General features: G+C 38.2%; 1 protein-coding gene across 7 annotated transcripts; it reads right to left on the bottom strand.

Moving 5' to 3' along the window:
* Nucleotides 1-12,202: 12,202 nt before the first annotated feature.
* LOC131105946 (complement decay-accelerating factor, GPI-anchored) lies at nt 12,203-19,551 on the bottom strand. Of its 7 annotated transcripts, XM_078798598.1 has the most exons (11): nt 19,221-19,330; nt 18,087-18,269; nt 17,913-18,012; nt 17,042-17,112; nt 16,764-16,943; nt 15,893-15,985; nt 13,742-13,780; nt 13,262-13,300; nt 13,147-13,195; nt 12,680-12,747; nt 12,203-12,587 (listed from the first exon to the last, which is right to left on the bottom strand). In XM_078798598.1, the coding sequence occupies exons 1-10, from the start codon at nt 19,327-19,329 to the stop codon at nt 12,699-12,701; spliced, it is 912 nt and encodes a 303-aa protein (XP_078654724.1). In that variant the 5' UTR covers nt 19,330; the 3' UTR covers nt 12,203-12,587; nt 12,680-12,698. The 7 variants fall into 7 exon arrangements, with proteins under 7 accessions (XP_078654724.1, XP_078654725.1, XP_078654727.1 ...); XM_078798599.1 differs by lacking the exon at nt 12,680-12,747 and having other exon boundaries at nt 19,221-19,551; XM_078798601.1 differs by lacking the exon at nt 12,680-12,747 and having other exon boundaries at nt 13,278-13,300; nt 19,221-19,551.
* Nucleotides 19,552-20,891: the final 1,340 nt, after the last annotated feature.

The following is a 20,891-nucleotide window of genomic DNA, read 5'->3' as shown; positions in this document are numbered from 1 at the left end:
TTTTTAGCTTTTCCTCCCTGAATGTTTAGGGTGCCAGTTGTGCATTTTGATAAAGTGAAACATAATTCAAAACAAGTAAGCTATTATCAATTTTATATTTACAGTGTTACGTGACTTTCATAATAGCAGTCGTACATTAATAGTTAACAAATACAATGTTTATATCACCACGTAAACATAAAAGAACAGCATGCCCTTACACGAGTCTACCAAATACAGAACAAATGTGATTATTACACCGCCATCCAATGGACGAAACCTGTCATTGCATGAGTGACCTATTGAAAATAAGTCTACAAAATATTATCTGTATCTATATTAGGTACAACTACGCAATCCAAGGAACTCAAAATAGATTACCTTTACGAACATAGTGATGCTCACTTTTGATTGACACTGAAAGGAGTATTCACTTAACAGGTCTATTCATTGCTTATTTGATTGACATTTGTTGCATAATGCAACCAAAATATTAAAACAATAGGAGTCAGTACCGTTTTACACCACTGCAAACCTCACCCACAATAACAATCACTGTTAGATCTGACAGTCAATCAGCAATGTTATTTTTTTACTTTATTTAAGGTGGATTTAATTGTGCTGTCATACCTGTAAAGTGACAATTCAGGTGACTGTACCAAAGCGTATTTTTATATTAAGTCTGTACCAAACAGACGCCTGGTAAAGCAATTTTCCTCCCATCTCTACATAGTACAGTTATGTAAAATAGCACTAAGAGGTTGTCATCACGACAAAGGGAGACACTTTACGGTTACAAAATGGCGCCCATTACCACATGACTTAAAGTGATGTTTGTAAACATGCGTCAGCCACATGTGATTCCGGTGTTGACGACAGCCTTCTTGGAGCTCTCGACCAATTAGCGACCGGGGGAGTGTCTGTGGGCGGGGCTTTCGTTGCTTGCGCTATGGAAAATCGTTCTGTTTATCGTACTGGAGCTACGCAGCGATAAACGTGCGTACTTGGGCCGATAGTGGCAGCGGAGGGGACAGCCGCGGACACAGCCTTCCCCTGGCGTGGTGGAGGGCAAGACGACACACCTTCGGCTCAGGCAGGGAGACAGTCCCCGGGATAAACACGTAAGTTATTTATGTTATTGTGAGACGAGAGCGTCGCTGCGCTGCGTATGTCGCGTCGAGAATACTACTTAAGTACTTCCTAATGCGTGAAGCGCTCACAATAAAAGGTGTTGCTGTTGTAAGTGTCCGAATGTGATTAAAATAACAAAAACACCTCCGTCGTCGCCATAACACCGAAGTGAGGTGACTGCTGACGACAAGTGCTCATGTGTACTGGTGGAAAAAACAACAATGTTGTATGTTCGACGTGACAACAGGTAAATGAAACTGCGTCAGAGGGAAGCAGGCGCAGGCGATCCTCGGTTAGATCCAGTGGGAATTTCCGCCAAGAATGTGAACGTAGCGGGCTTTTGTCAAGTTGTGTTTGGCGAAAAAAGTCGACTTTGGCCTTTTTGCGAAGATGAGATGATGTAAACAAAGCGTGTGCTGCGAATAGGATGCTGCGCAAGAGATGCACAGTGCGTAATCCCGTTGTGGGAGATGTTACGCAGTCCCGATTGGCACGGCCCTTTAATGGAAGCCTATTTTTTACTTTGAATTGAAGTGGAAAAGTCAGTTTCTTTGCGCCATTGTTTGTCATTACTAAAGAAATATAAATTGTTTGCGGGGTGGAGTGAGTAACACAGCGGTGACGCAACCTGTGTCGTGTTTCAGGTGTCAACAACATTTGCTGCGTCACAGTAGCCAGGTCAACAATAATCTCGCTCCCCTTTAGTGCGCACTTGATATGATGACAGCGACTCCCGTTGTAGAACACAAGAGGGCAGTGCTGAGTTGCTGAAGCCTGTTTCCTGGGCCTTCCTGGTCCTTCCTAGTCAGGGACGTTGGCATTGAGTAGGATAAATAACCAGATGGAGACAGAACGAATGCAGATGCTTCCATGTAGAACATATGAGTCAGTTTGAGGAGATTTTGAATCATATGCTTCGGAAGTCCAGACAACACTCTCCAAAACCACCATAAAAATGAAGGAATGTGTTCCATAAAATTGTGGAGTAAATATTTACCAGTATCATCACAACTGCACTGGCACAATAGGTCATGACACACATGGAGGCTGATCTGCGTCCATGGGGGTGTGGTTGCTTACCGGTTGCTGACCCCTCAGAGGCAGGAGATAACGTTCTCTCCACGTGGGATGAAAATCAGATGCACATGAGTGGATTTCCTTTACTGAACCTGAATAGAGTACCTGAAACAGGAAGGACACATTTAAAGGAAGCTCATTGCTGCAAATATAAATCAAATAATCCGTGTTTTGTTTTTTTTAGAACCATGACTCTGGCGCCCTAAACGAGACTGACCAGCGCACCATATGACCCACTTTCACATACAAGGAAGCGTGACCTTAATAGTTATTCTACCGCCACTTTTTATGAGGCTAAACAACCTGTCCAAGATGGCAGACAGGAGGGCATCGCGTTTACACAGCGTACCGTAGGATTGTCCCTGACAAGAACAGCATAGCAACAACTGCAACAACACAAATATGGTTCCGTGCGGACATATGTGTTTACAACCACAGGCCCGGTATCACCTGCGCACCTCATAAAAGCTACGGCGAACACGGCCCTTTCATGCTGAGATTATAGACCCCGAGGAAAGAGGTGCTATAATTAAACCTGGGCTTCACTCAGTGATGATGATGATGTATTAATAGACCAGTGTGAGGCCACGTTTGTTCACAGGTATCATTACCAGCTAGCCGTCTGCCAAATGGGCTAAAAACATATTTAAGTGTTCCAAAAACAAATCAGTGCCTTTGATGTTCTTCCTTACTGAGCTGGTAATATAAGATAATGTGTTGCTGTTTCACATTAAAAGTCGAAATGTTACGATCGTCATCAAAGCGGACCAGTCCAGTCATGAAGTCATGTTGGATAACTCCAACAGGATAACGTCTTATTCATTTAGAAAACATGCCAAAAAGTTTAATATTGTAAACTACTGGTTTACACACTAATTAGAAAATGAACTGCATAAAGTCCCAGAGCCTTGATTTGGTCTTTTTGACTACGCTCACACTGCAGGGTATGGTATTTTTTGTTTAAATTCAATCCTGTTATGTAGTTTTTCACATTACCAAAAATATTTGACTTGTATTTGTGTGTAATGTGAACATGCTGCACTTGGGAAGTGATGCAAATACACACAAAACACAACATCACACTGTTGTGTGTGTTTACGGAAGTAAACATGACATATCAGTCCTGGTGCATTTGTAGCAATATCAAGGATTTTGTGCAACGAGAGTCAACATTTTCTTAACCATATTTTTTCACACAGGAGACTAAGGAGGAAGATGGCAAGACGTTTGGCTATGGCAGTTTTTGGGGCACTTCCTCCCACGTCTGTTCCGAGGAGCATTTGGCTGAGAATTGGGTCAGGAGTGGTGAGCTGCTTCACTAATACATGTATCGGTCGGATAGACTGCTGTAGCATTAAATATATATCAGATTTATATCCACTCATGAAATCGGCTGGGGTGGCATTTGAAATAATATGAAATAATATGAAATAATGTAGCCTTTGTCAGTAAATACTTACAAATACATTTTAGTATGTATTCCAAAACACATTGATTTTGCCATGCAAGCACTATTGCCATAAATGTGCTAATTATAGCAGCAGTGTTTATTCTTTAAACCACAAAAAGGACTTGATATTAATGGGAAGTAATTCTTTATCAAATTCAAAATAGTAATTGTTTTACTTTAATAATGATTTGGAGCACAAGAAAAATTGGAAAGATCTTTTACCAAATGGTCATTTGTGAACGAGAACCAATGTTGTAATTGTAGTACGGAGCTAACTGCTCAGCGAGCATTAAAGGGGAACATTCACAATCATATGAAACATTAACACATATTTCTTTCCCTTTTCTGTGCATTCTGACGCAAAAAAAGTTAATATTAGCTAGCAAACAACGGATGTCATGGACAATAGCTATTTTGATGCTAAACCCCTCACAAAAATAACTAAATGGACTAACACGACGCCTCGCTAACCGTTTGTCTCAGCGTCATTCACAGATGGAAGAGTGGATACCTAGCTCAGCATTTTTTTACCTGAGGACTGGAGTCTTGTGCTGGAAGATACAGCCATCTCAATGAGTGCGGACATTGGAAGTGTTTTTGCTGTTGCTGATGGAACTTGCATACATGAGTATGCGTATTGATATGCTTGGAAACAAAGTTTTGGTAGCATTTTAAATCATCAAAATATGGCAAGATACTGCAAATATTACATGTTATCAGTGTTCGTGTTAATGCATGATCACAGCATGTATATCAAACGATTAAATCATAGTTGAAATAGGTATGTTCCAATGGCGTGCATTGTTAGCATGCTCATATTAACTTGTTTTCTTGTGTTATAATGCACAGAAATATGTGTTCACAGAATGATTGTAAATGATGGGCAATTTTTTTCGCCGTTCCGTTTAATATCACGGTTGAGTTCATACACAGGTTCCCTACAGCCGCGTAATGCTTATGTTTTTGACTCTGCTAATTAGAAACCACAACGGCCATTTGCTATGTAGTTTTTTGGTGGTTAGTGGAATAGAGGTGTTAATCGGAGCATTTATAGTACGTTAGGTAAGTGAACGCACCATGAGTCATCTGCTGGATTTTGTGAACTCTGACTCAGTTGACCGTAATAACGCTCAGTCGCTGCTGGTCACCGCTAACATTGTAACTCCCAAACAAATCAATTCATAACAACGTACGAATGAAATTACAGCTAGAAGCGTCAACATTGTGCAGCGACCGCTCGTCGATATTCGGCACAAACAATTTCGATGTAGAACGCGTTAGCCTGATGAATTTGTTTCTCTCACACCTGATAAATTAGGAGCTCTAATCTATAAGAGGATTAACCACCTACTCTTGTTTATATGTGCGCACACATAACTGGGCATTCAGGGTTTACGTGACATAACGGTTTGGGCTATAAAAAGGGGGTATGTGCCTAGTCCAGGATGCCATGGTGAGTAATGAGAAGTCGTGTTGCGGACTTAAATGAAAAGCCATGGTGACAGTTCTTTTAGAAGCCGACAGCGAATCACAAGGCAGTGGGGATTAACGCGTGGCAGTCAAATTGTCATGGAAAGACATACTGAGGTTTTTGGATTAGGGGACAATTATTAATATTTACTTTATAATTTTCTCAACAAAAATAGAAATGCAGCACTTTGGTTTATGCTTCTATTTTTTTTGTCCTGAACTGACAGATGTAAAACTCTTTCTATGGATACAAAAGACCGATGTCATCATTCACAAATCTGTCTAAACGACTGTTCGCGAACACTTCTCCATTGTCGAGATAATCCATCCACCTCACAAGTGTGACATATTAAGATGTGTCGGATTATTGCACTTGTGCCTTAGGTTGGCCACAACAAAAGGCTGCTATGTGTATATTTTTTAATGAACCACTCCTGACCGCATCAGTGATTATATCATTGTGATTGTTGTTGACCTGCTATTGGTGTCCATGTTGACATTAAAAACTTTTCAGGATTTATTCATTCATTCATTCATTCATTCATTTTGCTGTCTTCGGGCGCCTGCCAATCACAGGGCACATATAGACAAACAACCATTCACACTCACATTCATACCTACGGACAATTTGGAGTCGCCAATTAACCTAGCATGTTTTTGGAATGTGGGAGGAAACCGGAGTACCCGGAGAAAACCCACACATGCACGGGGAGAACATGCAAACAGAGATGGCCGAAGGTGGGATTGAACTCGGGTCTCCTAGCTGTGAGGTCTGCGCGCTAAACACTTCTCCGCCGTGCAGCCTACTTTTCAGGATTTTATATCAAATTTATTTTTATCAAGTAGCTATCGTACATTGGAGCTAAATGTTTAATCAACGTTAAAAAAAACAGTAAAATGTGTCACAATATGTTTACAATGTAATATGATGCAGATGTCAAAATGTAATAGTATTTTTTTTGCGTGTTGCAGATGGCGGCCTCGAGCACGGGGACTATCACAGCCAGAGGTGGCATCCTCCCCAGGGAACCGGTTTCAGATGGTGTCTTAGAGTATCAAATCAAATCTAGCACCATTTGAAATCGGTGTTCTTGAGCGGGAACAGACTTCAGGAGGGCCACCATGTCTCACCACGGGAACCAATACAAAGCTTTATCAAGCATTTTGTCTTTCAGCATGATGCGTGTTCATCATTGCACACTACAACCCCCCAGCCCGCCCGCCCTCACCAAGGCTGACCGTTTTCTTTTGGTGTTCAGAGTTTCCATCATGTCTAGCACCATTTGAAATCGGTTACAATGTAGAGGGAAACTCAGCCTCATTGTGTGTTTCCTTACGTGGCCAGCAGGCGGCAGCATTGTGACATCAATCAGGGCAGGTCTTGAATTGTTTCTAATAAATATATGAAATATATTTTTGTACCAACCAATTGTGTCATGTTTTTACATTATTGATCATTTAAATGTGTAACAATGTTATTATACGTTATTAACTTACTAAATTTAATATGATTTCACTTCTTTTGTCAACTATGTTGTTTTTAAGGGTGGTCTAACATAATTTATAAGTTTGTATAAGAGTTCAGATATTACACGGAGTCCTTCTGGGGGAACTAAATCACTCCATTCCTAATTAAATGCACGAATTGTTGTGCCACAATAACACATTTTTTAATGCTGTTTGGTATATGTGACTATACTGTAGGTTGATGCAAAGAAGAGATTATGTTCTTTGTTTTTGGTGTTGCCAAGTAACACTTAATTGTGTTGTTTTATGAATGATGACATATTATTTGTAGCAGTGCAAAAATATATTGCATTAGAATATTGAAATGAAATATACTTTCAAAGATGGATGATCAGCCCACCCTGTTTTGATTTGATATTTTCCACCATAACTTTCAAATGTTGCAACTTTGTCCTCAATACTTAATATTTAGACCATTTCACTTATGACATATATTGTACACAATACTTTTTTTCTGATTTATTTCATCACATGTTCCCCAGGAAGAGTTTTATGTTGAAACAGCTGTGGGAAAAAATAGTAAATAAGGAATAAGAAGATGCAGTTAAGCACTCTTGCATTCACTCTTGTGAATCAGCCTTCCACCGAATCCTCCCACTCACTTTCAGTCCTGAAACAGCACTCTAACTTTAGCCTCATAACTAATTCACTTCTTTACTAACTTTCTCAAAGTCATTCAAGTGATCTGGGTGTCAAATAGAAGTGGGTGTATTTGACATATTATGTGATACAGGTGACAAATCCTTCTGAAGTGGTTAAAATATGCTCTAACTCTAACTTATCTTACATGTAACATAAACAGAATAGTAATTTAAACATTTAATAACTAAGTAGGGACAGCCTCATATTCAAGGCTTTATTCCTGCCAAAGATCGTCTCTCAGATCCATCCTCGAAGCCCCCAGATGTGCCTCACTTTAGAAGCCATGTGAGTCACAGGGAGTGTCTGCATCAAGCCTGACGTGCAGTCAACCCTCCACTGGTTTTTCTGTTAAAAACACACCGTCACATTTTCCCCTTTTTGCCCTCGGGATGAAATGACGGCTTTTTTCGGCTACAAATATCCTACAAGGGAATATATACTGTTTTTTCCGGACTATAAGTCAGCACTTTTTTTCATAGGTTGGCTGTTCCTGCGACTTGTACTCCAGAGCGACTGTTTATGTTACATAGACACTAGATACCTTTTCTGTAGCCACAATAACCATTGTGTTAGCATATTTTACATCTATTCAGCCTGTTTTCTATTATTTTATTGTTAGAACTTGCCTTCCAAGAGGACTATTTATTCTAATTTAATCACTTTTTAATTAGTTACTTTTGTATTTCTTTCTCACATAGGTTTTAGCTTTGGCCTTTTAGCTATCTGATTTATATTTTTGCTTGACCTTTGCCCTGTTTGCTGTGCTTATTAATAGCTGTCTCATCGTCCTTTTCTATAGTTTGGCTTGCATCAAAAGTTGCATTGCATCTGCATCACTTGTGACATCAACTCCTTCAAGTCATTCAATCATTTTCTGCCGCTTATCCTCATGAAGGTCACAGGGGTGCTGGAGCCTATCCCAGCTGTCTTCAGGCGAGAGGCGGGGTACACCATGGACTGGTCGCCAGCCAATCACAGGGCACATAGTATATACAAACAACCATTCACACTCACAACTCCTTCAAATTTACAAGCAATTTTAAGTATATTTGCAGTAAATGTATTTCTTTATGGTTTTGTTGTCTTTTCCACCCACACGGTATTTACTGTGTCCTGAAGGTCATGTTGTATTTGTTTCTGTCAGAACGCCAGGGTGACACAAACACAAGTCAGACCTTACGAGTGCACAACGGAATTCTGTCTTTGTTTACTTTTGTAAAAGTGCTCCACTCCACTGTTACTGAGTTGTAACAGATCCATATCATACTCCATCATTAATGATGAACACATTCAGATTTCAGAACAATATTTGTTTACATAGAAGAAAAATAGGAAAATGGGACCAATGCTGATGACTCCACTGTTTGCAACAATAAGATCTGCATGTAAGAGCACAAGTGTTTTAGCTAGTCTAAACAGATCTTGAGAAGATGAGTGCATGAGCAGCCAATGGGAAGATTACCTTAAAACCTACAAAATCCAAGGCTTTCATGCTGTCAAGGAAAAGGATTCCAAAGATTCCCGACTTGGACTTTGGAAGCACAAAACTTGCAGTGGATAAAGAGTCGTTATTCTTGGCGTCACCATTGACAACAAGATTCTTTGGTTCAGGCGCATCTCAGATTTGGAGCACCGTGGGAAAGTGATGATAAACTGGATGTACCATATTTTAGTTGCAATTTTTTTCATAGGTTGGCTGTTCCTGTGACTTATACTCCAGAGCGACTTATAAATGAAAAAAACTGTTTATGTTACATAAACACTGGACAAATTTTCTGCTCATGTTTATTTTTTGTGTAGCTGAATAACCATTGTGTTAGCATATCTGTTCTCTATTCTTTTATTGTTAGAACTTGCCTTCAAAGAGGACGTAATGTCTGTTTTGGTCAAGTAGTTTGGAAAAAAAATTATCCGCAAAAAATGCGACTTATACTCCAGTGCGACTTATGTATGTTTTTTTCTACCTAATTATGCATTTTTGGCCTTGTGTAGGCCAAAGTGGTAGAGAGTAAGTGGTAGAAAACGAATAAATGAATTTTTAGTCCAAAATAGTCTAATTTGGAACTCATTTAAACCAGGGACACCTGAAGTATGGACTGCCATTGCATAATATTAAAAGGTTATATGCATCATGCTAAAAAAAATCAAACCAAACAAAAAATACATATATACATGAAATATAGACTATAGTAGTACTGCAATGTTATGAGACCATAAGCTTTTAAATTACAGCTTAAAAAGGAAGTTCCTTAAACTGTAAGTCTATTGTGTCACAGTTAAAAGTTTATTATACCCTAACTGAGAAATGACGCAAATATACTAAGAATGGGACACGAAGGCTGACTCAGAACTGATAAAGAGTCACAGACTTGACAATCTCGGTCAAACTGGATCCAAAAAAGGTGTGACAATGTGCTGGGGCAGGTAAGTAATAATAATAAATTAAACCTTAAAAAAACAAACACAGTCTAAGAGCATAAATGTCAACAGTCCATAATGAAGTCATCTGGGATTAGCTGATGCTAACAGCTCAGTTTCGACTAAATGAGAATTCTAGGCTGTGTGAAACAGGATGTTGTTGAACAGTGATAAAATATGAATTTGTCATGTACTGTACGTGAACATCATCACCAACTTCGGTGTCAGCACAAATTCAATTCCCATCCTCGGAAGGCCACAGCACAAATTGGCTTCACCATTTTCCTGTCCAGGACAAACAGGATGGGAGTAAAATGGCTTCCGATGTTGAGTAATGGACACTGTCATCACTTCATTAGGCTAACAGTGGTGTCACAAAAGAAAAGTGCGATGAGAGCCACAGAACAAAAAATGGCAACATACAAGGATGGAGGAAAAAGCCTCCTGAATGCTCAGTGCCATAAGATGCACACATGATATAGACCATCTTTTTAAAATGGTGTCTTTGAAAATATTTACATAATTATTAGGGGTGTCACCCAGTCCAGGGTGTACCCTGCCTCTCACCCGAAGTCCGCTGGGATAGGCTCCAGCATACCCACATCCTTTGCGAGGATAAACGTCTGTATACAATATATAATACAAGTAGATTCCTGTATTCATTCATTGTCTACCGCTTATCCTCATGATGGTCACGGGGCTGCTGGAGCCTATCCCAGCTGTTTTCATATGTCATGTCTTCACAACCATTCACACTCACATTCATACCTCCCACATTCGTTTTTGGAATGTGGAAGGAAACCGGAGTACCCGGAGAAAACCCACACATGCACAGAAGAACATGCAAACTCCACACAGAGATGGCTGAGGGTGGAATTGAACTCAGGTCTCCTAGGTTTGAGGCCTGCGCGCTAACCACTCACCCGTGCAGCCTCTATATAGTCATATATTTTCCACATTTTTATCATCCCGTAACACCTGTAATAATTCTACTCATAATGTATATCAAAACTCCTGAAGCAAGTGGGAGCATGATTGCATGTATATGAATTAACTATCAAAATTGCATTAATTGGACCACAAAATTGTGTTACATAATAAGATGCCTATGACAATATAGTATTCTAACATTACTTTTGACTACTTCACATCCTGAATGGGTCCTATAATTATAATAATTATGCCAGTAGGGGATACTATCACTGAGCAAGTATCAATCTTCCCGTTTGTTGCATTTCAAGGGCGACTAGTTTACATTTTCAGAGCTCAACATCTGACAGCTTTTGAGACTGCAACTCCCATGTATGATTTGGTTGTGTTTGTGGCGCATGTACACAAATGGTCGGCTTGGTGATGGGACATGAAATTGGGAGGGGAATAGGTTTTCCTGTGCGGAGATCCCATTCCTTCTTCCATGTGTTTTTTTTACTTTAATGTAAGATTGAATCGTTACTTAATACTGTGCTGGTTGGAGCAGGAGTACACATGACCAGGAGTAGGAATACTGATGGCCAGGAGCAGGAGTACACACGACCACAAGGAGTTTCTGCTTGCAGCTGCTGTTTTGCGGCCTGGGAACGTGCTTATTAGTGGGATCCATTTAATTGCAGCAGAGATTTTCCTCTTTCGGTGGGGCTTGATGTTTGCTCACGTCTGCTAAGAACATTCGAAACGACTCTTTCACAGCAAACATCATGACATCATCAACCTGAGTGATGTGGTCAAATCCCCTGATGCAAAAAAATAAATAAAATTTGGGGGTTTGGATTGATAGAAAGTAGAAAAACAATCTTCTTAAACAACAACAAATAGGGTACTATTGCTGTACAACAGCTTGTTTGTATTTTTGGCAAATTATAGAATTTAATTCACCTATTATGTACATTCAAAATTAGAAATAATACAGTAAAGAGAATAAATTAAAGCATTTTATTTTTCAAAAAATAAAATATAACTTAAAATATATAGTTCAATTACCTCATGTAGTATTTGTATGATTACAAATGCATTGTATTTATTTTTTTCTCATTAATTGGGATAGTATAATTTGAATAAGTTTTATCTACTAAATATATGTATTTTATTGCTGCATTTGAAATTGAAAATATCAAATATTTAACAAATTATACTATAATATACATATTAAAATATAAAATATTTATATATATTTAAATATATTACATATTTTTTATATTTTAAAAAATCTGTACTTTAGATACTATGTATATTAGTATTTAAAATGATATCCACATGCAGTCATTTCACTCAGAGAAAAGAAAAAGAGGGAAAAAAACAATGTGCAAGCTGTACACTGACTTGGAGGTCTATACATGTACATAAATACATGCTAAGTACATTCAGTACTGCATGGCATTGGTCTAGTGGTACATGAGCGTCTGCTGCATTCTTTCTCCTATTATCCTCCCGTTATCGGAACTCGGCTGAGCAAAAGGGCCCCACAATGAGGCCCAAAAACGTGCAAAAAAAAAGAATGCAGTTGATTGTGTGGTTTTTTTTTATTATCAGGCACTGCACTGAACCACATTGTAACACCCCCTCGTCCATGCTAATAAGCTCGTGTCCACATTACGTTTGCACGGCCTGAAATACAGCGTACATTAAGAAGTTAGTGTTTATTCCAGTTTTCAATATAAATAAGTATAAATAGAAAACATTTTAGGCAGTATTGAAAATTTACAACAAAAATATTACAAAAAAGTGCTTGATTTCATTCGCTAAGCCTTTTCACTCAGCAGAATGGACCGCCAGTGGACGCGCAATAGTATTAAATTCCCTTTTCTTTCTTCTTCCCTTCAGCCAAAGGAACTGCTGCAGCACGTTGGCAAGTCCTTCCTGGCTCCCAGATGTTGTCCAGCACTCTTCCAATCAGATGCTTGGGAGGTAAAAACACAAATCTCGTCAAAATCTGCAGAATTCCACTGCGATGTTTATTTATTACGTTCACGTACTGGAACGCACCAGTACCTTTGGTGAGGTGGGGCTTCTAGACATTGAATAACCTGGGCTTCAGGCCTTCTCTGGTGTCATATGACCTATGTTGAAGTTAAAAAAAAAACGTGTGTGTTTTGTTCTTATACCCATTTTAGATGTTATGGTGAATACGCCAATGCAGCAGGTGGTGTTTGTTAGTATGATGACTCAAAAACGATACACAAATAATGTCCACATATAAAGGAAGAACTACTAAATGTGTATACACCCACCACTTGGCAGAGCAGCTTTGTAAAATTAATTTAATATTGGTGTCCCAATACTTATTCCCCCCCTTAATAGTGTGCATAGCAGCATCAGTCTAAATTACTATTCTGATATCAGTTTTTTGCCTGGACGCTTTAGCAACCGACTTCCTTATCTCGAACCAAACAGAACGATCATGAAAAAAATCGGAAAAGAAACTGATACAACAAAATAGTGAAAATATTGAAACTCACCCTTTCTTTTTGATAAGCCTATACAGACACAACACCGCTATGCCTACGCCTGGAGAAAAGTAAACATTGTTTTAAACTTCAATTTATCTAACATTTGGTAAAGCGGGAACGTTACCTAGTGCGACACCAACCATGGCGATTAAAGGGAGATAATCTGTAAAAGGACATATATAGAATTATACAGTAAAGTAGACATCAACATTTAACCCTTAGATGCATAAGTGGGTCAAAAATGACCCGGTCAGGTTGTTTTCTTGAAATATCTTTGTAATGAAAAATTGTTAGCATTTGATATTCCAGGTATTCCTCAAAAAACATTTTTGAAATCATGCCATTCACATTTTTAACTTGGATCCTCACATTTTCTATTGTTGTATGGGGTAATTTTCTTTTTTTAAGATGGAAAAAAGTGAAAAAATAAGATGTTTCTAACATGAAATCATTCTTGTGTTGTCCTGAATATAATGCTAAATATCATACAAGTGATTATTCCTTAAAAACGCATTGATTCTAGTATGGGTCATTTTTGACCCACTTATGGAAGCGTGTAGGGTCCAGTCACTCGTGCATCTAAGGGTTAATGTGAGTAACTCACCAACTTCCTTGTTAGCTTCTGCAGTCATCAGATTATTTTCTGTAAAGATTACACATTATTCAGATATTTATAAACATTCAGAAATTTAAAAAAAAAAAAAAAAATTCTCATTGATGTTCCCATTTTTCATAATTTTTTCAACTTATTACTACGGTTCCTCTCATTCAGGAATTCTAAATTCATCCATTTTGTTTGTACTTCCTCGTCCAGATTTCTCAATCCATTCAAGGCATTCCAATGTCAAAATGTTCAAATCAGAAAACATTTAAATTTTTACGCAATTGTACTACATCTTTCTCAATCCCTTCCAAAACCAACCTCTTCATTATGTTCATCAGAATTTTCAGATTACTTATTTTTTGTTTTACGCAAAATCATCACTTTCTGTAAAAAAACATTCTACTGCCACATTTCTCAACAGATTCAAGCCATTTCTACATTAAACTGTTTCATACTCATACAGGTTATTCAGGCTACTTATTTTTCACATGACTAAAATTTGTGCTTTACACAAACTTACCACTTTTCTTTAAAAACGTAACAATTGTTACTGCTGCCGCATTTTTCAACCATTTAAAATCATTCCAAAGTCAAAATGTACAACTCAATTTAGTGTTCCTATTATATTGTGCTATCATGTTATGTGTTAGCATGCTAGCAGTTAGCTTGTTAATATACTAGCATGCTAACTAACACGTTAACTGCATAGTAACTAGCATAGTAGCCTTTTCTGCCTTCTTTGAAAATTAATAAACACAGACACTTAGTGCTAGCATGCCAATATTAGTATAGTAGCATTTATAGCTATTTCCATCAGTAGAACTCAGAAATACTGTGCTTTCAAGTTAAGTGCTAGCATGTTAGCATTGCTAGTATGATAACATTACCATAGTAGCATTTTTAGCTATTGTGTGAATGCTGTTAGTGGCACTAGCATGCTAGGTGTTTACTGTTTTCAGTCTAAATGTTAGTATGCTAACAATTAGTATGTTAGCATTGTTATCGTATAAACATGACATTTTTGCTATTTTGAAATGTATAAACCTATACTGAGTGTTTTCATGAGAACATGAAACATGTTAACATGCTAACTGTTAACATGCTTATATATATTAGCATGCAAGCTTTGTAGTAATTTTTTTCAGGTTTCAGGTTTTCTTATTTTGACATTTAGCACTATCAAGCTAGGTGTTAACATGCTCACACTTAGCATGCTAAATACAACATTTCAGTCCAGCCTCAGCTTGTCTGGGCTACGTGTTTCAGTCCGGCACCAGCTCATCAAGACAATGCGTTAGCATGCCAGTTGCAACATCGCAGTTCGGCCTCAGCTCATCAAGGCTATGTGTTAGCATGCTAGCACAGCAATTCGGCATCATCCCCAGAATTCACACACAGTTTCTTCAGAAAGTGCACACATCTAGTTAGTATTAACATTGACATACTCAGCGCTATCATGCTAGGTTTTGCATGCAAGCATTAGCATTAGTATTGCTAAAAAAATTTTTTTATACCTTTTCAATATTTCAGCAAGCAATGACGCTTATTGATGCCATGCTATTCAATCGTTTCCAATTGCTTACCACTTTTGGTTGATTTCACTTTTTCCATTTTTCATTCTGCATTTCGACACCCATCCCTTTTCCTGCTTGTTATGGCCCCTCTCTTCATTCTGATCAATCATTTGTACAAAATGTCTTCAGATGTCAAGTTTTTTTTTATTAAATATCAGTTTTTTAAAACATGTTTTAACATTTAACATCCGACCTCAGCAGCAAGGACACACTGCTTCTTAGCTTCATAGTCATCTGGAGGGCATGACCCTGTGAATGCCTGACAGAAAATAAGAATTTTGAGCAGATTTAGGCTTTTATTGCCTGTGCTCTTAAACTTTTGATCAGGTAAAAAACAGTTTTTTGTCTCACTCCCCCTTCTTGCTTTTGCATACTGTAGCTCCACTTAAAACCTCATTACGGTCCAAATGTGGAAAAATGTATTTTTCAACTGGTCTTGATTTTGATCAGGTCTGTACCTTGACACACAAGATCACTTGCGGTCAGCACTTGTCTGCCATTGTTGACCAAATCCATCAGAGACAAAAAGCTCGAAAGAGGCGTGGCCTAGAGATACCGTGCGTGTGTGTGTGTGTACCCTGTGAAGTCGTGATGGTCGCTTCTGTGCTGGCTGTGATAGTTTTATCTCTGTGCACAAGTGTTGGGGTTGATGGACGTGATGTAGACGCCTCTGCAAGATGTGGAAAACAACCTGTAACGGTGTCCTCTGAATGCTTCTCATTGGCTAACGTGCAGGTTGGTGTTCATGTTAAAATAACCAACCGCGGAAATATATCATTCATCATGAAACATTCATTTTTGTCATTTCAAATAGGGATATATGTAAGAATGTAAAAATTATAATTATGTTAAAACAAAGTTTGGTGCTACATACATGGTCATTCTGTGTGCCTTACGCGAGTTAACTCATCTAGCAATGTGATTAATTCATCGCAATGGTATTTACACACCTATATCAACATTATGTATGTTGGGCAGCCCCCAACCAGGGGGAGAACGCCTTGTGGCCTGTGCCTGGCAGGGGCTGCTGAATGGGGGACCCTACCAGGTACTGGGTCTGGGGACCTTTTAGTGCATTTGCAGAACGACAAGGCTACATTCACTGTTTCCAGGACATTTGAGTTTGGTTTTTTTTCAATTTTCAATGTTTACCATGACCGGAAGTTGGTAAATCATTTTCTCGGTTTTCCAGAACACATTCGTCAAGAACAGCAGCCCCTAAGAATGTGTGTGTGTGGGGGTGTCCCAGTCCCTGTGTGAGCGTGGGCTGGAGGGATGGGTGTGGTTGCAGTATGTATAATTTATATTCTTTGTCATATTTTAGCTGTTAAAAATATCCACCGTAAAAAAAAAAAAATTTAAATATCCACCGTAGATTTGTCATGACTCAAAGCATACATATAACCAAGAATACTGTAAAAATTTAATAACCAGTCTTATCAGCTTACCTTTACATTCAGGAGGCGGGGAATCATATTCACTGTTCTTGCATACAATGCTGCTGTTCCCAAGCAGAGTGTATCCTGCATCACAGTCGTACTGTATGACCTCTCCGTACGCTGGGAAGCCCTCGGAATCCCATGAGCTTTTACCGTTGGTCACATTTGCAGGCTTTTGGCAAGTTATGGCTAAAAGTGACACAAATAGAAATGTCAAAGCTTGGAAATTTTAAGTCAGATAGTGGAAGTAGGTGAAGTTTGTATTGATTTTAAATGGAGGTATTTACGTTGACATGTTGCTCTCCCGAACCAGCCTTTCGCCATGCATTGCTTGTAGTTTAATCCTTGAATCATGTATCTGTGGAAACAAAAGAAAAGTCACTCAAACATGCCCTGCTTGTGTTTATATTTACTGTACTAATATACAACATGGGGCCAAAAGTAGGTATACAACCAGACATTCTTGATGAAATCATTTGGTCAGAAAATGTCATCAGTCATCTTGGCCAATCAAAATTAGTCCATAGCAGCGTTCAAAAACTCACCTCAACTGTGTAACTCATTGGTAGACAACCTTTATCAACAAAATACCAAATTAAAATCCCCCCTTGGAGCCATAAAACTCTGACCACTACAAGAACTCATTAAAATATACTAATACACTGACTATTGTAATATTGGCTAGTTCAATTTCCACTATCAACAACTTTGCAACTTTGGCGCTTAAGGAGTTAATGCAATGTTATTTTGTCTACTATATGGGTATTATAAGTGTAGAGCCCGCCGTGATGTAGTGGTTAGCGTTCTGGACTTTGGAGCGGATGCCCAGGGTTCGAATCTCCACTATGCGGATCAAAACAGACGCACTGTGGCAACTCCGGTATGAGGAAAAAGTCGAAAGAAACAAAAAATATGGGTATTATAAATGTATAGGGGTGCTATTTCATGTCTAGAGGGCTCTAATATAAAAAAAACCTATGTCGTAGGTCAGATTTACTGTCCTTAAATTACAAAATTCCAAAAATTCCATTCATAAGGAATCCTACTTGGCAGAAATTCACTTATCACAGGTAAGGAACGAATTAACTGCGATTAAAAAAAATGAAATGTACACCTACTCTTGGCCCACTATGTATATTTATATATTTTTTCACTCACCCTTCATCACATATGACAGTTATGAAATCGCCGAAGAGGGTGCCGGCACTGGAATCAAACCTCATGTTCGGCTGAGCAACAGGAGTACCACAGTCCTTCCCTTGATGCCGGACAAACATCTTTGATTTGACTAGATCTCGACAGCATGACAGTTACAGTGAAAAGAGATCTCACTTTTGCATTTAAGAGTCAACTCAGTCCACGTCCCTTCATGGCAGGTCATCATGTCAGAGCCGCTCTCCGGCTCGTAGCCGTTACGACACACCATAAAGACATTGGAGCCATCCGGAAAAGTGTCCATCAGCCATAGTTTGGGGTTTATGGCGAAGCCCTCTCGGATTGGTCTGGGGCAATTAGCTGGTGTAAAAACAGTAAAAAGTATTTAGAAGACACATTCAAAAGGGGAGACTGACCCCAGTAATGTAAGAAAAAACTTGTTTAAAACAAAGCTGCTTACATGTCAAATTTGGTAATGGTAATGGTTTAATTTCATTTGAACATGCATCAGATTACAATTGAATGCATCACATAATCAGTTCACAGTTCCACATGTCCAAAAGGAGTAGGAAGAAGCAAAGCTTATTAAATCCTACCCCTCCATCTGGCACTTTTACAATCAGTAACTGTTAAATTTGTTCACTTCCTGCTTTCCTAATATAATGTAAGTTTTTTTTAATTTTGATTTAATTTTTTAAGATTTTTATTTTTATTGATTTTATAAATTTTCCATCCATATAACAATTTAAATCATTCCTACCCCTGCATCTGGTACTTTTACAATCAGTAACTGTTACATTTGTTCACTTCCTGCTTTCCTAACATAATTAAAGTTTTTTTTTTAATTTCTATTTAATTTTTTAAGATTTTTATTTTTATTGATTTTATTAATTTTCCATCTATATAACAATTGAAATCATTCCTACCCCTCCATCTGGTACTTTTACAATCAGTAACTGTTACATTTGTTCACTTCCTGCTTTCCTAATATAATTTAAGTTATTTATATTTTTAATTTGTATTAATTTTATTAATTTTCCATCCATATAACAATTGAAATCATTCCTACCCCTTCATCTGGTACTTTTACAATCAGTAACTGTTACATTTGTTCACTTCCTATGTAAGTTAAAAAAAAATATTTAATTTTGTATTTTTAATTTGTATTAATTTTATTAATTTTCCATCTATATAACAATTGCAATCATTTTGTAGGGTATATTTTTAAGGAAAGCACTAGATTTAAGCTGGTGCATTGATAACACATATCTGAAGAGCGAAACTGACACATTGAATCATCTTTGTTCTCACCTTCTGACCTCCACACGAAGACGGAGAAGAAGAGCACACAAGTGAGTTTCCGCTGTGTTCTGGTACTTCGCATCATCAGCAGCAGTAGTAGCTCCTTTATGTCAGCCATGCTGGAAAAAAAGAAGTGCTTCATTCACGATGCTGTCCTGGTGGAACTTGTGGCTGATAAGGCAGAGAGGTGGCTTTCTCCTCTTTCAACTCCACCTCTTAGTAGTGAGTGAAGAAAAATACAGTCATCAAGTTGACTGAAAAGAACCAGGAAGTGAGAAATATGCTGCCTTCAAAAGAAAAGCATACATGACTGACACAGAAGACATTTTACATAATGTAGAATATCTCCAGAAAAAGAAGAACCAAGTGAAACTGGTAATTTTCAAGATTAATTTTTTTCAAGATAAAGCAGCGGTTGCTTGGATCAGCAATTTCAGTTAAAGCGCTGAATTAACAAATAGGAAGCTTTTTGTATCCCACCCAAGGATACTTCTCATACATCATAGTATTTGTCTGCTGTATGATACATTTCATTGAAACAACCAGTGATTTATAAAGGAAAATCTTGAAAATAACTAGGGGTGCCCAAACTTTGAATGTGTGTGTGTGTGCTTACAGTACTTGGCCAACCTGGAGGTTGTAGGTTCTACAACCTACAGTCCTCCGTCCTGCCATGATCATGTCGAAGTATCCTTGGGAACGATATTGAACATCCAGTTACTCCTGATGTTGCGTCATCAGTAAGTAAATGTGCGTAACGGTGTCAAAGTGCTTTGAGCGCCTTGGGAGGTAGATAGCGCTCTACAAGTGAAAGTATGAATTTTGGGCCAGTTTGCTATACGTTGAGGGGATCAGCAGAAACTTCCTGTGGGTGCAGCTGTTTCCTCCACATTGATTTGGTTTTTGAATGGTTGTTTTTTGGTTGCTGTGAGAACAATGGCAGTCAGGTAATTTTCCACATGACAAATCAGCAGGGCAATATTGATTTGAGAGTAGCAGTGTTGTGTTTCATGTTAAAATGTTAAAAATTTACCTATTTTTCCACTTTTCTGACCTATAAAAGTAGTTAAAATGTTGTAATCTTGTGTAAAACGAAGCCAGAAGTTTCAGATAATAAGGATTATGCATTTGGAAGTGAGCCCTGAAAGAAGTTTGGAATGGGTCAAAACGCTTGCTTTCAAAAGGTGTGGTAAAACTGCCCCTTTGTGACATCACAAAGGGCAGACTTCCTTATAAGGGCATGGCTTTAAGCCAGCAAAGCTCTCTACCTTCCCCCTTTGTTTACTTTCCAGCAATGGCTCGTATGGGAGTTCCTGATTCCCACAATTTAAAAAGATACATTGCCATTTATTATCAAATCCTATACCATTCGCAGCTAGCAATGAGAGTGACCAACCACAGCAGAATGGGTGGAATAAATTAAAAGACCATTTTCGAGGGAACCACAAAATCCAAAGAAATACATCTGAATAGGTGCAGATTCTGGAAGAACTAGAAAGCTTTGTGCGCTGGTTATTGTGTGTAACTGCTCTATAGGAGTCCACAACTCAATACAAAGAGCCGAATTAGCATAATAATACAAAACTAATTTTAAAAAATAGAGAAAAATAAATAAGATTAAACTAATTTGCTGTCTTAACTACTTACTGGATGTTCTCGCTTCTTGACTCAGCAGCTACT

The sequence above is a fragment of the Doryrhamphus excisus genome, linkage group LG18, assembly GCF_037039965.1.
Source record: "Doryrhamphus excisus strain RoL-2023G ecotype Guam linkage group LG18, RoL_Dexc_Guam_v1.1, whole genome shotgun sequence".
Classification (NCBI taxonomy): domain Eukaryota; kingdom Metazoa; phylum Chordata; class Actinopteri; order Syngnathiformes; family Syngnathidae; genus Doryrhamphus; species Doryrhamphus excisus.
The sequence above is the reverse complement of the archived record's forward strand: the minus strand, read 5'-3'. Positions and strand labels throughout refer to the sequence as shown.